Source organism: Budorcas taxicolor, chromosome 2, assembly GCF_023091745.1.
Source record: "Budorcas taxicolor isolate Tak-1 chromosome 2, Takin1.1, whole genome shotgun sequence".
NCBI lineage: Eukaryota > Metazoa > Chordata > Mammalia > Artiodactyla > Bovidae > Budorcas > Budorcas taxicolor.
Genome location: NC_068911.1, coordinates 133,478,282 through 133,501,271, shown reverse-complemented (window position 1 = coordinate 133,501,271; position 22,990 = coordinate 133,478,282). Strand labels below are relative to the sequence as shown.

Here is a 22,990-nt window from a genome sequence, read left to right as displayed (position 1 = left end):
TGAATGGGATGAGTTAGGGTATTTAAGTATTGTTCATTATCTTTTTTATAAAAAAGATAATTAACTATGCCCTTCTAGGTAATCTGTGTTGGAAACTGGTTTGCCCTGATTAAAACTGGTTAGTTATGCAGTGGAAAGCCTAAGGTTGACAGTAGGAATCTACTGAAACAGTTGTTTCATTTGTATTTTTAAATACCAAGTTTCTGTTTCAATATTGCCTTATGTTATAGTTTTAAAGTATTTTCATATATTTTATTTCATTGTGTTTATTTTGCTTTTTAGTTTCAGAACAACATAATGAAGGTTAGTCTTTCCTAGTCCTTTAAAGATCAGGAGGATGAAGTTAACATAGTTAAGACTGTACAATAATAACTGCGCTACTCCCAACTCACATTTTAGCTTCATAATCTAATTTTCACAGACTGACACAGCATCACTGACCAAAGGAAAAGCTAGATGTAACTAACTTCACATGTCTGTTTTCTAGAGGGACTCTGCCACCTCTGTACTGGCAATGCCTGGTACATAGTAGGCCTCTAGTATGTTGCTGACAGTTAGGGCAATCACCCCACCCCCTCTTCTACCCCAATTATTTTATAAAATGTATCTGGTAGCAGTCTTCATGGGGTGCAGAAACTGATTTCTGACCTTGCAAAATTTATCTTGTCGAACAAAGGAGATGCTTGTGAAAGTCCCTTAATTTGATGATTGTTGTTCATGACCACAGTTATCATTAGTAATGATCATTACAGTTACATAGCTTGTCAAGTTGTTTAAAGTAATTCAGAGATGTGGCTCATGAGATCCCAAAGAGGTCAGACAGATGCTGCCTGACTTCTGAGAAAGGAAAAAAGCAGCCTGGCCCCTCCCCTCCTGCCTTACTGCCCCTGCTAGAATTGCTGATGCAATTTTTCATTCACAGACTGAACCCTATTGCTTCCTTAGCAGGTACTAACATTGAAAAAATTGTTGATTCACTTCGAAGTCTAGGGTTAAATACAGTATAATTATTATCAACTATACCTTGATTTCTAAAGAAGGAATTGATATGCAAGCATATTTGGCCTTCCCTGAGAAATCATTCATACAGGAATTTTTATTTAAATAGCATTTTGAATGTGCATATAGACTTGTGGTAGTAAACTGTGCTGTAAATAAAGGCAAAAATGCTAACCTTTACATGAATGTGAGGTGTCTTGTAAAGGGTTGCCCTATTTATATACTTTCAGTCCCTTTGAATAGCTTTAATCAGCATTTGGTAGGATGTTGGTTAGAAACTAAATAGAAAGTATAAACTTCATAAGATGAAGGGAGAGAGCTTCTGCTGTAGCAAGTGAAAAATATTTTTAAATGATTTACATATGTGTATTCCTAAGTTAGCCAGGAACTTTTTAATTATGGAAAATACTGTCATTCTTCCATATGCTGAAACTCTCCCTCGAAAACTGTCAACAAGTTGCTGAATTCCTCAGCCAGTGAAGAGCGGATGAGTGATTCTTGAGGGCTGCAGCTTTCAGTCAGATGAAATCAAATGCAGGATTTCAAGCATGTAGTACAGTCAGGAAAGGAAACATCATGAATAACTAACAGAAACAAAAAAGATTGGTTTCCAGCTGTTTTCAGAATTTTATATGCACGAAATTTGGTTGGTGGTGAAGCCTCAAAGGGACCGTTTTCACTTACAGTTCTGTCAGCCTCATGAGCTACACATGGTTTATGTTGTTACAGAAAAGCTAATTTTTCTTTGTTCACATGTGTTGCCTCAGACAGCCAATACGCATTTTAGATTTGCTGGCTAGACACTTCCTGATGCAAGCTGTGGCTAAGACAAACAGAATTTTACAGTAACTGTCGATCGGTACCCTGTCCTACTTGTTTATTTAACAGCTTTTCATTTTATAATGTTGCTTCTCATATTTTCCCTTCTTTTACCTAGAACTTCCATTACCTTAGTAAAATTTTGTTCAGCTACAGGAATAAATTTGAGGGCCTGAAACTTAGAAGTGAAACATTTTAAACAGAGAGCACTTTATGGAAAGAAAAAGGTCATGTATTTGCTGAAGTTGGAAGAAGACGAACATTGCTTCTTTCTGCCAAGGGTTCTTAAAAATGTGGACATTCAACTTCAGTAGCACTTCTTTCAAGAACTTATGCCCTAATTTCTGGGTTTGGAAGATGTGGGAATCCAGCTTCTATGTAGATGACAGGAATAGCCCAAAGACATCAGAGCGTGTACACTGAGATTCCAGCTGTGGGCCAGATGGTCTGAATTTGGTAACATGGGCTGAACCAGGTGGGAACCCAGCGCAGCTGGAGGAACAAGGCAGGACATCCTTGCTCATCTGCTATTTCTGTTTTCTTTCTCCAGAGCCCTTGGAACCTCTAGATTGGGGTTTTCAGCTGTGACACTTTTGGACTAGATAACATTTTTGGACTAGACAATTCCTTATTGAGGACGGCTATACCGTGCACTGTGGGGTACTGCTGCCCCAGTTGTGACGATCAAAATGTTCTCAAACTTTTCCAGATGTCTCCTGGGGTTGGAGGGTGGACACAAAATCGATTACCCCAAGTTGAGAACCACTGCAGTAGTTGAATAACTTAACTTGAGCAAAATACTGATGGCTGCCTCTCCTAATTGGGAGGTGTGGATGAGTAAGGGAACTTTAGAGCTGTCAAACACCGGCAGGAATGGAGCCCTGGGAATTGAGGGGGAGAATAATAAAGGAAGGCTGTCCCAGGCCTGCCAATTAAGAAATTCGATCCTGTTAGTTCTCACATTTCTGGCTTTAGTATAATATTAAGAGACATTTTTGTTTGCTGTTATAACCAAGCAACTATTAATATCTAATAAAAACTAAGATGTATCCTTCTAAGCCCTTTATATGTTAACTTGATTGAATACACAAACCCTATGATGTAGGTGTCATATTATTATCTCCATTTTTCAGATGGGGGAAACTGAAGCACAGAAGGGTTTGGTAAACTGCGTTGCCTCTAGCAGGATTCACATGCATGTCACATGCAGGCCTTTCAGCTCTATTCTAGGCCTCTTCTTATAGGAGCTTGACATTGCTTCCAGAAATGAGCTAGATAGGACTTAGTGCATCTGTGTGCCTCACAGCTATGATCTATTTATCAGGTACTCTTTTAGTGCTTTCTAAGGGTATGTGGGTGCTGTGCTTAGTTACTCAGTCGTGTCCGATTCTTTGTGACCCCATGGACTGTAGCCTGCCAGGCTCCTCTGTTCATGAGGATTCTCCAGGCAAGAATACTGGAGTGGGTAGCCTGTCCCTTCTCCAGTGGATCTTCCTGACCCAGGAGTCAAACTGGGGTCTCCTGCATTGCAGGCGGATTCTTTACCAGCTGAGCTGGTAAGCCCTTCTAAGGGTATGCCAGGTATCAACTCTTTGCCTCTTGATTTCAAATCTACTCTTCATTGTCCTGTTTGTGATCCTAGAGCTGGACCCCATAAGCACTTCCCTTTAGCCAGCTGACTTTGCCACTGGAGGGACCCTGAAGAAAGAGGAGGCTTTGTTCAGTGAGTGTTCCTGTGTTCTTGTTCCTGCAACAAGTGCTCAGTTGGGGTGTGGGAAACCCATGGGCCCAAGTTTCAGCAACAGCAGGTTCCGTTCCCACAGGTCTCCTTGTTGGCTCCACAGTTCATTCAATATTACTTCCTGCAGGAAGCTTCCTAGCTGGTGCCCAGCAGGATTCCCAGTGAATTCAGTGGCATCCCTGAGGTTGGACCCTTGGTGAGTTGACCAGCCTGTCAAGGGAAAGTTCCTTGGTTCTCCAGTGCCCTGTAGGGAGCTTCTCTCTTGTTAGCACCTCAGGGAGCTTCTTGACCTCTACTGGAGCCATAGCCATACCCTCTGCAACAAGGTCAGAATCTCAGCCTTGGGAGCAGGGCTGGTGGGTGGTGGTGGTGAACTTTCGCAAACTTGATCCTTTTCCTCTGCCTCAAGCTCTAACAGTAACCATCCCAGTGTCTGCTATTCCTGTTTTCTTTAGTAGCTACTCCCATTACTATTTATAGCTTCATATATACATACATTTTTCTCTCTATAAAGCTTCCCCATATAAATTTATAAAGCATCTCCATTCAAATTACTCTGTGGTTACTGTCTCTGTACAAAGTGCTAGGCATTATTCCAAATTATTACTTTGCAAATATTAACTTATTCAATCTGTGTAGCAACCCTTCAAGATAGGTATGGTTATTAGTCCCATTTACCTGTGGAGAAATGGAGATATTGAGCTGTTTAGAAATGTGTCCACACTGACAGCCAGGAGGTGATGGGACCCTGATATGAATCCAGATAGCCTTCCCCAGGGCTGGGACTTCAGCTGCTGGTCTCTTCCCGTATTCTCTAGAATTGACAGACTGGATTATTTTGCACAAGTCATTTAGATTCCAGAATTCTCTAGCACATTGGAGTTGGTTATTCTTTCATAGTTGCTCTCTCTTCCTTGTATTTATTGAGTACTTACTATGTGCCAGGTCTGATGTTGAAGCTGAAACTCCAGTACTTTGGCCACCTCATGTGAAGAGCTGACTCATTTGAGAAGACCCTAATGCTGGGAAGGATTGAGGGCAGGAGGAGAAGGGGATGACAGAGGATGAAATGGTTGGATGGCATCACTGACTTAATGGACATGGGTTTGGGTAGGCTCCAGGAGTTGCTGTTGGACAGGGAGGCCTGGCATGCTGCAGCTCACGGGGTCACAGAGTCAGACACGACTGAGGGAGTGAACTGAACTGAACTGATGTGCCAGGTCTTCCCTTTTAGCTCAGATGGTAAAGAATCTGCATGCAGATGGAGGAGACTGGGTTTGATTCTTGGGTTGGGAAGATCCTCTGGAGGAGGAAATGGCAACCCACTCCGGTGTTCTTATCTGGAGAATCCCATGGACAGAGGAGCCTGGTGGCCTACAGTCCATGGGGTCACAAGAGTTGGACATGACTAAGCGACTAAACCACCACTATGTGCCAGGCACTAGCAGAGGAGTAATGATGTTATTGGCCAGCTTAATGGTAATTTACGAAAAGTACATGTTCTCTCAAAAGACTAGGAATAGTTAAATCTAACTCAAACTTAAGTTAAAAATAGAGTAGTTTTCTGTTCTTGACAGGAAGTCTTTTTTATGTTTATTTTCTGTAGAAGTGTCTTTGGTCATGGTTGCAATCATGGTACTAAAATATTTTTTTTTTTTTTTGCCAGAAATCTATGCACAGTCTCAGGCAAATACAGTAGACAAATTTGCCATTAAATTTATGTATTCTGTAAAAACTGTGTGTGGTTATTTCTGCTCTGAAACTTAAACTTGATAGTAACACTGAAAATGCTTCTGAGCTGTAGGAAGAAGCAGAGTTCACAGATAAGGGGACTTCCGAGAATCAGTCACCAGAAAGAATTAGTGAGAACCTTGTGTGTTTCTCTGACAGCGTGACTGAGTCCACGCTGGAGTGCCTTTGCCCGAGGGGCTGCTATAATGAAATTAAACTCTCATTTGGGCTAATCTGCCTCCAAGGATCAAGGACCTGGTTCTTGGAAACTAAGAATGGACAGAAAACTTCTTTAGGATTTATAAAGCTTTGCTGGGAAAAGCAAAAGTATGAAAAACAAAAATTCCTTTGAATAGTTTGCAATGAATAGTATTAAAATTGTGCTTCAAATGAAACCCTGGCTAGCAACTCTTCCTATTTTTTCTCACCAAATTAGATCAGTTAAGATGGCTCAGTACTTTCTGAAAAATGCTAGAGCAAAGTATTAGTCATTGAATGATTATTATTTTTCATTATCTTTCACTGTGATATGGGCTTCCCTGGTGACTCAGATGGTAAAGGATCTGCCTGCATTGTGGGAGACCTGCATTCAATCCCTGGGTCAGGAAGATCCCCTGGAGAAGTGAATAGCTACCCACTCCAGTATTCTTGCCTAGAAAACTCCATGGACAGAGAAGCCTGATGGGCTACAGTCTATAGGATTGCAAAGAGTCAGACACAACTGAGTGACTAACACACTTGCTATTTTATAGTTTGTTTAGGAAATTTGGGAGCAAGTGACTGTTTCTTTCACCTTTATTGTTTGGCACCCGAGGGCAGCCTGGAATCCTAGCCTACCTGTGCCTGAATTTGATGTATAGGCTCTGAATCTAGTATGGTTATTAAAAAAAAAAAAGGTGCCATTATATGTTTTATGGATGCTGTCATTAGAGTATCTGCTGAGAAATGAAAATGTTACCATATCCAGACACAAGAGGGCACTCTAAACAGGCCAAGGAGGATACAGTATTGACAGGGAGGGATGGAGGGAAGGAGTAAGCTTAGTCAAAGGTAGTGTTGAATTCAGGCATCCCTCTGTCTCCACTGTTCCTTCTCCCCTCTAGACCACCCCACCTGCCGCAACCCTGCCTCCACTTTGCTCTAGGAAAAGAGCTGTTCAGGCCCTAGATTACCTCTTCACATGGTTAAATCGAGATTAAGGCTTTCAGAGTCAGAATTCCCAAATCTCTTACTTTGGCAAAAATCTGCATGTTGCCTTTGCTCTGCTAACTTTCCCCATTGGCCTCATTGGATATTGCTTCGCTAAGAAGGTTAAAATGGAATCTTTTTTTCTGATGCCAGCAGAATTGAACTGCTAGTGAACTGAGCTTTACATTGGATATAGAGTGTTATTTTTTTCCCTACCCACTCTCCCCCCAGCTCTTGTAAGTACAGCCTTTATTAAGGATGAATTTGATACAAACTTGTGTTTAACCCTCTGAACCTTGCTCAGCCCCTAGAATAGGCTGGATGATTGAGCTGGAGTATGGAGAGATTCTCAAATGAAATGTAAATTTGGAATGTAATTGGTAACCCAACTGAGAGGTTTGTCTTTAACAGATGGGAGTCTTGGTGATACAGTGTAGGTGAGTTTTGAAGTTATTCAATCTTCATGAGTACTAACCTCTACTAGAGGAATGTTTAAGAAAAAAGAATCTATTCTTCTGGCTACTCTGTCTTAAGTAAAGAGATTGGAGTGCTCATGGCCCATGGAATTTTTTTTAAGTTTGACACAGCTAAAAAGAATCGCAGAATTTAACCCAGATTTCTAGAATCACACCAATGATTCCATCAGAATAGACAAAGATATATATTGAAATTACCATTTCAAAAAATATACATTGGTAAATGTTTACATACCTGGGTCTACAAGAAAGGCAAAATCTAGGGAAAAACATAAACAGGTCTGCATATTTCTTAGCATGCTTTCTTGTTTCAGTAACTTGGAGCATTTGTTATGTGCTTAGGAACGTGACTGTGCTTTCTTAACCCTGAGAACAACGTGATGGGTGTGTCAAGGTTGAGAGGGGGTCCACCCCTGACAAAGACAGGTGTGCTCCTGACCTGGCAAACCCATTATTTTCCTGTTGCATGAATCACTTGACTCCTCTTTAAAGCTGCCACATTTATTTCAGCTGACATTTTCTGTGGTGAGCCAAATCTTGGTACACAAAATTTGTGCAAAGTCCTTCTGTCTTGTAAAATATAAATCCAGGGCCTCAGATGGACTAAACGGAGATTGCAGGCCCAAACGTTTATCTTTCTTATTTGAACGAACAACCCTTCCTTCCTTCCCGGAATGTGACTTAACATTTAAAATTCCTATTAAATCTCTGGATACACCCAGAGACCTCAGAAAGTTCTCTCCAGACAGAGCAAACATCCTCCTTGTATTTGGCAAAAGAAGAAACGGATGCTTGCATGGTGTGCAGACTCAGCTGCTCAGGGCTGCTCTTTGGAAGAGAAGCCCACTGAACCTGGGCTGCCAGAAAAAATGTTAACATTGAGCTGAAAAGAAGCATTTGCACTTGAAAGAGGCCAACAAATCTGCAGGATGCATGGAAGTTCGATGGAAGCAGTAGCCAAACTGAGTCACCTTGCACTCAGACTGGGGTACTTGGGGCTACTTGGGGTGTGGGCCCCTGGTATCCACTCTGTATTCCTCAGGGAACAGAAGCCCTGCTCCAGGCAGCCCCTGTGCTTTTGGGGAGCCTGCAACAACCCAACTTGGGGTGGACTCTGATTAGTCTATGCCCATTAGCACATCTCATTTGCTGATTGGTTGAGGGACAAGCCTACCCGCAATCTGGGGCAATGATATGCAAGACCCTCTCTGGGACTTTTGAGAAAGACACTTGCTCCTTGCCGCTGCTACCTGGAGAGCTTCTCTTTTCTTCTAGACCGTGTTGGGGGTGAACATGAATCTGAATCTTAGGATCAAGGCAGGTATTTCACCCCATTCTGAACACAACATCAGCCTAAGGAGGAAGGGAGAGCTAAGATAATCAGGAGAAAGGAGCTAGAATCCTGATTCAGTTGGACCCAAGGCATAATTTTATGCTGGGTTTTTCAGCCACTGAACTAATTAATCATTTTCTGTACTGTTTAAAGTAGGCTGAGTTGAGGTTTATATTACTTGCAACCAAGGTTTCCAAACTGCCAAGTCGTGTCCAAGATGATTGGGGTACACGTGCATCTGTATATGTGTAAGGTGCTGGCAAGGCTATGGTAAGGAATTCTTTCTTCCAAAAGGACCCTTGTTCCAAGAGAAAAGAGCATTGTTCAAAGCTCTGTGCCACAACCGCTTAAGTTTTCTTGAAAGTACTACATGGTACATTTTATGATAAGTGGGCTTCGATTAAAAAAAAAACAAGCCAGGTGTCAAATGCAGCATATTTTAATTTGTTTCAAATAAAGCAATATATGTATATATATATATATTTCAGAAAAACACCAGATGTTAAACTCTACAAAAGCGCATGTGTCTTCAGCAGATCATGTTTGTCTGATCAATAAGAATTTTGTTTCCAACATTAACTCTCTAAAGACGATCAATGGACTGACATCACTGCTACAACATAGGTTGCTACTGAGCCTCTGATCTTTAGCCACATCTTGATTTTCCTAACAAATGAGTAAATACTGCCTGGCTAAAATGCTGCAACATGTTGATGAGAAAAAGCGCCAACAGATCAAGCAAAGCCATGAAAGTTATGAAGCAAGCTAGAGCTGATTATTAGAATTAGTAAAAATGATTAAGAGAGGATGACACAGCCGTACAGGATTTGTGTATTCAGATTGACTCTCTTTTGGCAGCGAATTGGGTCAGCACCTCCGGCAGGGAACCGAAACTGAGTGAAAACGGCCTTTTTCTCCCTCTCTCCACGCTCAGGCCACCAACGTCACGGCCGGGACGGAGAGAACCGCGGCGTCTGTGGAAACTTCTATTCTGGTGGGGCAGAGGTTGCACTGGGAGACCCTGGCCACGTTGCCCCGGAAAGGCCTGGCCTCCGCGTGGTCCGCGGCGTGCTGCCTTCGCCGGGGCTTTTCCGGATGGGCGGGGGCCTCGGGGGTCTTCGTCCCCAAGGAGGCCTCTCGGTTTTTGGCGCCGCCTTTGTTTTTGGGACGGAAGCCGTTGTGTGGCTGTCTTCTGTGTTCGTGACGGTTGTTGCTCTTCGCCGTGGCATCGGCTTCATTACCACTGCCCTGGGGCTTGGCAGATCCATTTAGCCTGTTGTTGTGATACTGCGGATTAAATCTTCGTCTTTGGCTAGAAGACCCATTCTATAAACAGAAAGAAAGAAAGAAAGAAAGAAAAGAGGTAGATATTAGATGCCAACAAACTCCAGGTGACATCAAACCAGGGAAACCAAACCTCTAAGTCACAGGTCACCTTTTTTTTTTACACCCCAGAAGAATGTGACAACATGCAAATGAGGTCAAGCTGATAAAACCCTCAAGCTTAAAAGAATGGTGGACTGTCTTGTAAATGGAAGTTCAAGAAAATTGCTGATGTTGAAAGAGAGGTTACAGAAGTGTAAGACAGACAATTCCAGAACCAGGCCAAATAAAACCCATCAAGTATAAACCTGAAATAAAGAAATGTAACACAGAGAGGCAGGGGAATGATGGTTCTCTACCATACATATTTCTGGGACATTCTGTATGGACTATATAGATGCATTCTCATGATCACATTACCGGTTTACACACCCCTAGGTCTAAAGGGTGATTATCTCTGGAGGTGGGGACGAAGCTTAGGTGTGCAGGCAGGAGTGTCCATATTCCTATCTCTGTGCACAGCTCCCTCACAATGTGGGATGAAGCCAGAGTTGGGAAGAGACAATATTCAGACACATGGGATGTGGGCCTCTGCCTTTGTACTCCTGCCCTGGGCCCCGAGTTACTAGCGGTGGGTCTGCCCTAAACCAATACCATCCAATCACAGTACACAAACTAAGAACTTTATATATTTGTAACTTACAATATGATACATCCAGGGAAGTAGTCCAGACAGACCCTGAGAATAGGCTTGGGACATTTGGGAACAGAATTCCAGGATCTCGGGTATTTAGAGAACTTTCCAGAAGGGAGAGCGTAGATTCTGGGTAGTCACCTCTTAGTCTTACTCCGAAGGGAGGGCCATGGGCTGTGGCTGGGGAGGGCCAAAAGGGATTACTCTAAAGCATGGGGCCCAGAACAAGGGCCTTTCTTGGACTTAGATATATTTTCAAAATTAAACATGCTGTCACCTAAAATGCTTTGCTGAAAATGATAAAACAGTGAGAGCTGAAAATGTATCTATGTGGTTAACATTTAATTTGGCCTCCTTTGTTTTTAAATAAATTGTGACAGAAATACAAACTAAATTTTGGACTTAATTTTAGCATGGGGTTTAATAATGAGCAAGGAACAAAATCTGTGAAGGCGTATTTCAATGACAGTGAAACAGATTTGATTATGATCTTGAATCAAGGACTGTATGAAACACTCCTTGTCAAAGTGCAATTTTAAAGTTCATGAAGACATCTGGGGCTAGAGAAATGCCTGTCAGAGTCACTAATGAGAATTCTAACAGACCAAGACCACAAAAGCCAACAGGGCATCTGTTAGAAAACCAGCATTTTGGAATGCTTAAAAAAAGTCTCATTATTCAAGCTCTCTTTCTGAAAGAGGATGAAAAATATCTTTATAGCATGCCCAACTTCTGAATCATCAAATCCCATTTCGTGGCCATTTCGCAGGGATCACTTCTCAAGAATATAATGGAGAAGCAGAAGGAGAGAAGACTGTCCTTTGGATATTTCTGTTTTTAAGGGTCATTGTAATGAGAATTAATAATGTCATTTTGAAATGCATGCTGAAAGCCCGAGAGAAGAAAGAGCAGTTTGAACTAACTTTGGCCTCTTATGGATAAATTAAAGATAAATGGGAATTAAAGGATCTTAAAAAACACGCCAGATTTCTTCTCACTAATGGTGTCAGTAGCCTGGTTCTCAATCTTGTTCCCACGTCTGTGAGTCTTTTCCATGTGTGGGTCAGTTACCAGTACCTGGGTGGCACTCAAGTCATGAGAAATACCATCTCATGTAGAAGGACTCTTTGCTAATGCTGTCAAGTGTGTGAAGACCACTTCCTCCACAGGGGAGAGTGTCTGTGATGGGGACCAGATGGACTAGGGGAGCTCAGGGAGGCTGGCCAGGCACATGGAGGTTCCACAAGTCAGGCTGCTGCTGGGGGCAGATGGAGCCTGGGGTGACTAGCAGTGGCTATTTTCTTCTACTGCAAATGGGTGGCTTCTTGCCCAGGCAAGGCACCAGGGTCTGCGGGACCCCCGGAGGCAGGGCAGGGTGGCTTCCTTGGGGCGGCTTACCTGCTTATTAGCTGGCATGGCCTGGTGAGAGCTGTCGGCGGTGCTGGGAAGGTTGCTCGCCATTTTGGGGTTTGCTGCTTTACCTTCGGAGGGCTTGTTGTGACTCGATGACTTCCGGGTAAAGTTACTCTGTTTCCCAGAGGTGGCTGCGTGAGCGCTGAGCAGCGGCAGCAGGGAGCTGCAGGGAGTTCTTGAGGAATAGTTGTTCTTTGGATGTGTAACTGCAACAATAAGTGCTTGGTGTTAGGGCCTGTGCCTCAGTGGGCTCCCCTGGTGGCTCAGATGGTAAAGAATCTGCTTGCAGTGCAGGAGACCCAGGTTCGATGCCTGGATTGGGAAGATCCCCTGGAGAAGGAAATGGCAACCCACTCCAGTATTCTTGCCTGGAAAATCCCATGGACAGAGGAGCCTGGTGGGCTACAGTTTGTGGGGTCACAAAGAGTTGGACACAACTGGGCAACCAACACTCACTTGCTCACTTACTCACTCAGTAACCTGTTAGAAGATGAGAAGTTGGCAGGAACTTCATAAAAACCGTAAGGGAAGACTTTTTTTTTAAAGATGTCTTTGCAAAAGCACTTAGGTGCTTGGAACCACAAAATGTCTTCTGTGGGAATCAGTGAATAGCATAATCATTCAAGCTGGGAGACATTTGTAGGAAAAGAGACAAATCTGAGCAACTTTAATATTGTTCCTTAGGTTGAGAACCACCTAGGGAAGAGGGATAATGAAGCCCCAAAGTACCCTCTCAGCCCTGTCCACAATGTACTCTGCCCCTTGAGTTCCCCATTACCAAACTCATTCTTGCTGTTCCTGTCAGATCCCTAGACCAGTGGGCGCTACAGAGATGAAAAGCAACCTAGGGGCACATCCACACTTGGCCGGTCAGAGCCACGGTGCTGGGAGCACGGGGATGGAGTGATGCTGGGTGTCAGGGATCTTGTCACCCCAACTTTAAGGCCAGGCCTGCCAGCCAAGAAGATGCATCTTCTCTCTTCCATTAGAGCTATATTATCATTTGTTATCAGCTCTAGAACCCCACTGCAAATCTGCAACTCCAGTGCTAACGTCAACCCAGGCTCACCAGACAGATTCCCAGCAGGGATCAGGCAGGTCTGTTCAATGTTTGCTATCACCCCTCCCGCTGGTTTCTGAAAGGGGTGGTTTTGATGGGATGGTTTCTACGTGATAATGCTGAACTGGGGCTGGAGGGAATCAACTCAGGGATATATTCATGACCTTCCTGTCATAGTTCACCAGAATTTGACTGCCAGTCTGGACAGCAAGACCTTTGGATCTTTAAAATGGTCACCAGTTTTGAAAAGCAATTTTCTCTACTACCTTTGTTGGCTTAGACTTAATCCCAGCATTCTTCCTGAGGATCTGGAGCGTGGGTACGGATCACAGCACATTAGAAATGGAAAGGACTCGGATGTATCTCCAGGCCCTTCATCTGACAGGTCAGGTGTGATGGCATGTTGGGGGTTGTCCAAACAGGACCAGGGGATTTTAGTGGCTCTTTGCTAACAATGTTCAGTTTTCTAGGGGTCATTATTAGGGTCATTTTCTAGGGTTCAGTAGCTGTGGGCTTCCAATGTGCTCTCAACAAAGCCCAGAAGTAAAGGGCCTTTTGAGGACCACTGTCTCCCAACACGGGAGGCTGGGTTCCAGTTTTGGACACTTGGGATTTGGTGAGGGATGGTTCCTCCCACTAGGTGGCACTGGTGTGCTCTGGAGGAGAGCAGAGGACGCTGCACCGCCCTCCCCTCCTCAGATGGTGGGGTCACTTGGCATCTGGGGCTCGCCTGTTATCAAGCTGAAGTGGAAACTAGTCTGCGTAAATTTCCAACTGTGAATCATATAGTCTGGCTTTTTTCTACAAAATCTTGGGATGGAGAATGGCAAATGGAGTAGATTCTTTCATAAAAGAGGAAGTATATAGAAAAAAGAAAATAATTTAAAAGAAAGGCAGTCAGAAATTCAGATATTTGTCAAAGATAGGTGAACAAGGATGCTCACAGCAATGTTATTTTAATGGTGAGAAGATGGAAGCAACCTAAATGGCCACAATCCTGGGACTGTTTATGTCAATTATATTTAAGTAAATTATGGGTTAAAATACATTGACATGGAAAAATGTCAACCATATATTGTGAAATGATAAGAGCAAATTCTCTTACTATATATGTATGTCATGTAGTATAGTAAATAAGATGCAATATAATTAAATACACTGCATAATTTACACAATAGATTATATGTGCATAAAAGCATGAATGAGCCTCAAAAGTAATGTCGTGTTCTATTTAATATAGCTGTGTAATTTTTAGATCAATATTGTATTTTTTATACTCAGAGAAAAAATGTAATTTCCACTTTGAAAAAAAAAAAGTGCAATCAGATCTCCATTTCTTAGCTCACTATGAGGCTGTGGATATTCCATGTCCTTCATCTGTCCTTCCTACCTCCTTGTGACTGTCCTTGGAGCCACTTAATGCAGGTTCCCACCTCCCTCAGTGGGTGGGCTGGAGCAGGGGGGAAAGAATCAGCCAATTTTGTTGCATGTTAACTGCTCTAATTAAGGGAGAGGCTAGGGAACTGCTGAGCAGTGCCTGTGTCACACTCACACACACACACACACACACACACACACACAGCTGGGCCTTTCATGACAATAGCCCATTGTTCCCAGACTTATTAGGGAGACTTGCTCTTCCCATAACAGGTCTCTGTAGAACCAGACTTTTGAAATCAGAGACACTTGATCCGGCAATGCTTAAGAAAAGTTTGCAAAAGGTATAAACTAGTTGACCTGTTTTGTTCTGCTTAATAAATCCTGGAGATTTACTGATGGGCAGTGGCATTTGAAGACTCGAAGTTCCGATCTTGACATTTTTAGTGACTCGTGTCATGACCTTAGATCATTAAACTTCTTTAGACCTCACTTTAGCCCCCTGGGGGACCACACACCTGACATTTCCCATATGGACTCCAACAGCGCCAGTCTTACTCACACAGAATTATTTAGCAAGTATGCAGAACTCACTTTCTCCGCAGAGCATGATTTGGGCCTTGAGCTGTTCAATGTCACAGGAGAACCGGGCAGCTTTCCCGAGCTCTTCATCATATTTACGCTCGCTGACAAAGTGCTGCGGGGAAGAGACAGAACCCCATGATGACAGAAATGACTGGGACATGCTGCTGATCCATTCTCTCTGTTCTCCCGCCCCTGCTGTCGGTGTGAGAGCACCACCAGGTGGGGAGCAGGGTGACCCTGTGCTGGGAGGTGCCTTTCAAGAGGGCTTGGCTTTGTCCTGGAGCACGATCACCTTCTTGTTCTTGGGAACTTGTGCAGGTCCTGTCTTTACCCTACCTGGGCTTAGACAAAACTGTGGTTCAGGCCAGATGAGTGTCTGGACTCTTCTACTTAACCTTTCAGCATCCTATGCCCTCTTTCTGGCACTTCCTGTCCTGTTGTAAGTTGTGGGGTTGCCTTCTGGCCGTCTTACTAATCTGCCCAATGGCCTGCTCAGCTATCATTCCTCAAGAGAAAGTGTGTCAGCCTTCCTAGACATCGTCTCCATTTTTAATAGGGGACCAGGAAGTGGTAAAGAACCTGCCTGCCAATGCAGGAGTTGTAAAGACATGGGTTCGATCCCTGGGTTGGGAAGATCCCCTGGAGGAGGGTGTGGCAACCCACTCCAGTATTCTTGCCTGGAAAATCCCACGGACAGAGGAACCTGGTGGGCTACAGTCCACAGGGTCGCAAAGAGTCAGACACGACTGAAACAACTTAGCACACTTAGTAAGTCCAAAAAGCCTTTAGTAACTAGAAACCATTATCTTGAATGGTAGAATTTCAAGTGCTGTTAAGGGAAGTGGGAAAGAGATTACTTTTCAGTTCATTTAAAATTAAGATCTATGTGCAGATGACAGAGGGAGAAATACAGAAATAACTATGACTCAGTCCCTCTGTGAGTTTAGCAGGGAGTTCACCATGTGGCAAGAGAGACAGATACCATAAAATAAAATATAAGGTAGAATGTAGTAGGTGCTTTAGGAATATGAAAGGAAAGAAATTATTTCCTGCTGAGGGGAATTAGGGAAACAGTTATGTAAGAGGAAGCATTTGAGCTGGAACATTAAAAAAATATTGAACACTTACCAGACATGGGCCAAATTCTTAACAGATAATCTCATTTTTATCTGATCACGTTATTATGAAGTCAGTACTGTTATTAACTCTGATTTACAGAGGGGGAAATGAGGTTCTAAGAATCTAAGAGAATATGTAATTAATCCAAGTTTGCAAGAGTTGGGCTATTGCATTCCGAAGCCTGTGCTATCAACCATTTTACGATGAGTAGGGTTTTGATAGGTAGAAATGAAACTTGGAAGATGAGTGGATTTCAATAGAGCAGGAAGCTGGCAATTTCATATTCATCAAAATAAGTGTTTGTTATTTGTTTTGCCTTCCAGGATGTCTTTCTGGGTATCAGGACAGGTTTCACCAACCAGCCCCACTCTCTATTCTAATCTCCTTTGCGACCAGAGAATATCTGTGACATTGGAAGTGCATCTGTGTCCACAAGATGAAGGGTTTCTTCTACTGAAGCTAATTAGCAATGGTCATAACATACTGGGACTTCCTAGGTGGCTCTAGTGCTAAAGAACCTGCCTGCTAATGCAGGAGACGCGGGTTTGATCCCTGGGTTGGGAAAATCCCCTGGAGGAGGGCATGGCAGCCCACTCCAGTGTTCTTGCCTGGAGAATCCCTGTGGATAGAGGAGCCTGGCAGGCTACAGTCCATGGGGTCACAAAGAGTTGGATACCACTGACGTGACTTAGCACACATGCTCACATAATCTATACTGGAGTCTGGTGGTGGATTTTGTTCTGAATGGAAGAGTACCTCAGTGGGGAAGACCAGATCTGCTCTAATAACTCCAGTCTTAGGGTGGATGACTGAGCTGGAGGAAGACAGTGGAGGCAGAAAGGCTGGTCGGGGAGGCCGTTACAATCGACTGGTTGGAGGCAACAAAGACCAGGAGGGCAGGTGAGAAGGGAAAGACCTCTAGAACTTCTCAGAAGCTTCAGGGGAAATCTTCATCTCCACCGGGCTCCCTTTCATGTCTAACCAGGACAGAGGGGACCAAAGAGTCACTTGCCACTTTCTACTATCCCCAACCACTTTCATGCTGGGATGGGCAGACAACCCGAGTTAAAAAGCTAGCAGCAAATGTGTCTGCCTTCAATGCGGGAGACCCGGGTTCAATCTCTGGGTTGGGAAGATCCCCTGGAGAAGGAAATGGCAATCCACTCCAGTATTCTTGCCTGGAGAATTCCATGGACAGAGGAGCCTGGTGGGCTACAGTTTGTAGGGTCACAAAGAGTTGGACACAACTGGGTGACCAACACACACAAATGTGACTTCAGAGCACCCCAGTTCCCTGGAAGTTGATCAGAAGCAGGGGTGCATGTGTATGTGTGTATGTTGAGTATACTAGAGAAAAAGAGGGTACGGAAAATTTATTAACTGTAACTTCCTATCTTGTAGATACTTTTTCTGCCTTTCTGGTGACAACTTCTCCTTCTGGTAACTGCACCCCAACACAGTTTTGAAGATTCACAGCATTGGTGGATCTGTCAATCAAGACCTCTCTTGGCCAAATGGCGGACGTGATCCAAATGGAGGCAGTTCAGAATCTCTCTCTTTGGGATTTGAATCAAGAGGGGGTGGCTCAGAGGGTGATGACATCTGGAGGTCACTCACTCGGATGGTGGCTGGAAGAGTGTCTGGTAATTACTGCTGCCTACATTCCTGGCCAGTTGTAGCCTGGAGTCTTCAGAGCACACTTTGCTTTGGGGAACTACCTTCATATTTTTTCCAATTCTGCTTGTTCCAGAGGTTAGCAGAGTCAGCTTCTGTTGTGTGCCATTGAAGAAATCCAATAAATACATATTTGTGGGTGGTATTCTAAATGAAAGGGCAAGTAAGCTAGAAAAGGATACAGGGAAGAAGTTGCCACATATTGTGCCTTCCCTAGAATCCTCACTGTTATACTAGGTTCACACTTTGTGTTCACATGTGTGTGGTTTATATGCATAAATTACATATGGTGAAAATAATATCCCCTTTCCCAGATATAACTTATGGTTGAATACATTTTATTTGGGTCACTTTCAATAGCCTGTACCTCTCCTCTGTAATGCTATATCCCTTCAACCCATAGTATATTTAAATACAGTGATTAGGTGGTTCTTCACCCTTCTGTATTCTCAATTTCAACCCTGTGAAAGAGAGCGGGCTGTCTGATTTAGATCCTCAGAGAGCAGTGCTCTGTGGATGCAGAACAAACATAATAGGGATCAGAACTCTGGCTCAGGGTTCAGGCTGTGATATTTTAGAACTGACCTTAATTTCTGCCCTGAGTTCGGCCAGCTGCATCTCTGCCATCTGACTGGCTAGATCAGTAAGTCTTTTTAGTTCTTCTGCTTTCTTTTGACGAGCAGTCAGGATTTCCACTGCCAAATAAGAAGGAATAATACATTAACGCCAAGGATTTAGACATATTAAATGACCTAATTTCTTGGATCAGTTTTCCGTCTGCAGACTGATCACTTTGTTGGGCTATGACTGTTTTCTGAATTGGTCACTGAGGTGGGCTGTCCCTGGGTGCTCAGCACCAACCACTCATTTCCATATGTCTTCATCCACCACGCGTCAAACCAAACATGGTCCTTTCTGATTCACTGTACACCCACAGTCTTCTTCATTTTCCCCACTGGCATCTGATCTCACTTACTTAATTTGGACTTTCAGATTTGTGCATTACTCAGAACAACAATCTCCAAGAAGAGAAACATACAAATCCTATCTGAATGATACTGCAGAGACAGGAGTCCACTAAGCAAAAGCCATTCTTCGGCGTGTGCTGTACTATTAAATTTGAACACTGGCCTCTCTGAACTTAACACATATTCATGTAGGGCAACTAGCTGTGTTATTGAAATATGACATAAAAGTTTTCTTTTATTAGCTTTCTGTGAGCTAGAAAATGCCTCTGCTTTTGCTACTCTGCAGATTTGTTTCCATTTTGCAACCAAAGAGAAGTTGCAGACCAGAGTGTCTTGTTTTTGTTACGTGTCCACAATGGAAAAATTTCCAGAGTGAGTCAAAGCCTGCTTGAACTGAATTCATGTGCACTCTTTAGCATCTGCACATACAGAGAAGACACAAAGGAGTTTTCACCATCACATTTCACACACTTGCCAGTTGAACTAAAGGTTCAAGTAGATGTACGAGCCCACAGGTTAATTCGTATGTTTGTGTATGTTCTCCAAAAGATCATGGAGCTCAAAGCAATCAAAGCAATGAACACAAATATGTTGGGTGAGATTTAAATAAGAAGTTTGATTTTATAATACATAGACTTGCAGTTCTCTCATTCCAGTCACATATGGATTGCCTTCATTTCTTTTGCACAAAGATTTTGAGTTATAACAAAAGAAAAGTCCATCTAATTAATAGGATATGCACACGGAATTCACATTCCTGTCTCAGCTGAACAAAGGTCAACTGCTTTATTAGACCAGATTCACAGAGCACATGCCCAGCAAACAATGTGATTTCCCATTGTAAGAGTTCTTAATTTATAAATGTCCAAAATAGTCACTTCAAAAACCCCCAAAGATGTTCAGAATCAATCAAGAGTTAATATTTCCTGCAAACCACAAACCATTCTTCAGACAGGCTGAGAAACATCTTTTTTATGCTGATACCAATGTCAAGATGTCAGTAAAATAACTGATCTGTAACTCATAAAGGCTAATCATCTGCCAGACTACTCTATTCATGCTTTGATTATTTACTGGGATGCCCCCTGCCTCCCATTTACAATACCATGTATCTGGGCAGAGGCTGAGCTGTGCCTGGTAGCACTTTAGGATACAGAGGAGCTGGAGAAAGCTTGTCCTGATGATGGGAGGCAAAGGAATTTTCATCGTATTACTGAATGACGTCCCAGGTTACCCAGTCACACTGGAAGTCACAAAAAGGTAGCCTACTATCACTTTTGGTGACAGGGTACATATATTTTGTTTGGGCCACACACTGTTGTTGTTCAGTCGCTCAGTTGTATCCGATTCTTTGAGACCCCCATGAACTGCAGCAAGCCAGGCTTTCCTGTCCTTCACTGTCTCCCAGAGTTTGCTCAAACTCATGTCCACTGAATCCGTGATACCATCCAGCCATCTCATCCCCTCTTATCCCCTTCTCCGCCTGTCCTCAATCTTTCCCAGCCTCAGGGTGTTTTCCAATGAGTCTGCTCTTTGCATCAGGTCCACACATTACTTTTACAAATAAATTGCCCTTATTTGAAAATTAAGATATTCCATTCAAAAGCTGGATTTCTGGCTGTTATTTCTGGCCACAGTTGGCCAAGCATTCCCATATCAAAACCACTCTAGCTGAGGAGTCGCTGCCATTTTTACATGGAGCATGACATCCAGTGTGCCCTGGTCCACTGCTCCTCTGCCCCCACTCACCCTGTTTGACTCACTAATGGTACCTTCCTGGCCCCTGTGGGCATTTCCAATTCTGGCAGAAACTGCACATTTAGTTCTTTGTATTTATGATAACTAGGACCTAGTACACAGTGGGTGCCCAATATGTTTGCTGAATGAAAGATTCCAATGAGTGGATCAGTGCATTACTTAATAGGAATATGCAAAGAAAGGCAGAAGTTCCTTTTCTACAGGGCCACTTAAGAATATCTAGGACTCATACCTTTGATTGGGCTTCCCAGGTAGTGCTAGTGGTAAAGATGTCCAATGCAGGAGACATAAGAGATGCAGGTTCAATTCCTGGGTGGGTAAGTTCCCTGCAGGGAGTAATGGCAACCCACTCCAGTATTCCTGCCTGGACAATCCCATGGACAAAGAAGCCTGGCAGGCTACAGTCCATGGGTCGTGAAGAGTTGGACACAGGTGAAGTGACTTAGCATACACTCACACATACCTTTGATTAATCAATTATTTCCCATTATAATTCAACATATGGGTGGGAATAAAGCCTAGAAAATGAGAAAATGATTCTTGAGTAGGAAGATGAAATGAGGTACTTTCCTCTAGCAAGAGATAAATGAGAAATTCTGAAGGTCCAGATTTGATGAGCAGCTAGAAAGGGGTCAGTAGACCCCGAGTGACTACATGGTTAAACAGATCTGACTTTTCTTAACGGATCATTTGTCGGACTGGTGACAATTAGGGGTGATTGTTCTTTTTGATTACGTAGAATTTGGGCATTCATACCAAACAAAAGATCTGGTAGAAATAGATATAAATGGGCCCTAAAATAGGAATGCAGGTGCAAGATCACCAATAAATTCCGAGTTTACACTCATGCAAATGTGCATGGGAATGAATACTTTGCATCAGCAAGTATTGGGATGAGTTTTACATATAGTCTCATTAACATTTCAAAGATTTCCATTATGAAAAAGCCCTAAAACTTGAGATCAAAAGCCAATATTCTCTGGGGGAGAAGTCAACATTTTCACCTCAGAAAAATCAGACAGAAACAGAAAGCAAAACCAAAACAGATCAGTTCCTAAAATTCATTGATCCTATAATTCAAAATAGAATAAGTATGCTTTGAAAGCACCATCCTTTCAGAAATTTGTAGAAGGAAACAGTTCCATATGGCTTTAGATTTTCACTGCATTCAAGACTCGATTAATATTATTTATGTAGTTTTATAAATAGTCATCTGGTATGCTGAAATCCATTTCCTCAATAGGATTTATACTTTCCTTCAAGTTTCTGGAATACATTGGAAGCTTGTTCATATTACCTGAACCATAGAAAATTTCAGGGCTTCTTGAATAATATCCCTTAGCAGAGGGTGTATTTGAAATCCTGGGGGTTAGGGGACCAGGAGCAGGGGCAGAAGTAGCTCTTTAAACACAAAGTGTCTTTGAAATCCTTTTGATTCCTTAAAAATTCTGGTGAGTTTTGCATTTTGCTTCATAATAAATCTGTGTTCCATTAATATAATGTTTTCTTCCCATTTCTGGTAAATTCGACACTCTGGGAACATGCTTGTCTAGGCCTCCAATTCCCTGGGCAGCCAAAGTTTGAGATCATAGCACTACAGCATCTTCAGTTCCTTCATCTGTAATATATAATAACTGTATACCCCTCACAGGATTATTATGGAACTAAATGAAATAGCCTATGTGAACTGTTTTGACTAGTATACTAAAAAACCCTAAATAAAAATACTATTAATAAAGTGAGATATATTTATCTACTCTCTTATTGCAGTTGCATTAATGCTCACTAATACTGGATCCCACAGCCCATGGATACTGAATTAACTATAATGATTCACTTAACACAATTAAGTACTCACAGTCTTCCCAGCTTTGTGTTAGGTGTCATGAGGAATAGAGAAGCTTACGTTATAATTAGGGAAATGTGGCTTATATCATGTGCAGGAAATGGAAAATGTGGAAAATATCTTGAGACCATAGATAAGGAGGCTCAAAATGGTGGTTGTAAAGACAATTTGGGGCTTCCCATGTGGTGCAGTGGTAAAGAACCTGCTTGCCGATGCGAGAGATGCGAGAGATGCGGGTTCGATCCCTGGGTCAGGAAGATCCTCTGGAAGAGGGCATGACAACCGGCTCCAGAATTCTTGCCTGGAGAATCTCATTGACAGAGCGGCCTGGTGGGCTATGGTCGACAGGGTTGCAAAGAGTTGGACACGACTGAAGTGACTTAGCACTCACAAAGACAGTTCAGTACTTTATAGAGAGATTTAATGGTTTCTTCTCTCCGTAAAGAAGACTCACGGTTAACAACGTGTGTCACCTGAGAGAGGCTGCATAACTTACCCTCTGACCCCTGTTTTCTCAGGGGGTTGAACTAACTTCTTTACTAAGATGAGCTTTCTCTTTTGGACACACTGCATCAGGCACTGTGCTTAGGGTCCGACATGTCTCTTCTCCTTCTATCTTTACAGTAACTATTTGAGATAGACACAATTGTTATGCCCCCCTTTCCTTTTATTTTTAATTTTAATAACTTTCTATTTAACCCAGTATATCACAATATATCATTCTTTCAACAGGTCAGCCATACAGAAATTATGAATGTGATATTTACTTTTTTTAAAAAAGATATTCAGTCTTTGAAAGCTAGTGTGCATTTTACACTCATAGCACATTTCAATTTAGCCTAGCCATATTTTAAGTGCTTGGTAGCTGCGTGTGTTATGTCCCCTT

At 42.8% G+C, this 22,990-nt stretch overlaps 1 protein-coding gene across 5 annotated transcripts in view; it reads right to left on the bottom strand.

The window, feature by feature from the left end:
• Positions 1-8,710: 8,710 nt before the first annotated feature.
• The window catches only part of SPATS2L (spermatogenesis associated serine rich 2 like), a 183,891-nt gene continuing 169,611 nt past the window's right edge, over positions 8,711-22,990 (bottom strand). For all 5 annotated transcript variants that reach the window (XM_052655200.1, XM_052655203.1, XM_052655202.1 and 2 more), the window contains 4 exons: positions 18,118-18,227; positions 14,749-14,851; positions 11,703-11,923; positions 8,711-9,613 (listed from right to left, as the gene is read on the bottom strand). In XM_052655200.1, the coding sequence (XP_052511160.1) occupies positions 9,218-9,613; positions 11,703-11,923; positions 14,749-14,851; positions 18,118-18,227 (830 nt within the window). In that variant the 3' untranslated portion in view covers positions 8,711-9,217. The remainder of the gene's footprint in view (positions 9,614-11,702; positions 11,924-14,748; positions 14,852-18,117; positions 18,228-22,990) is intronic.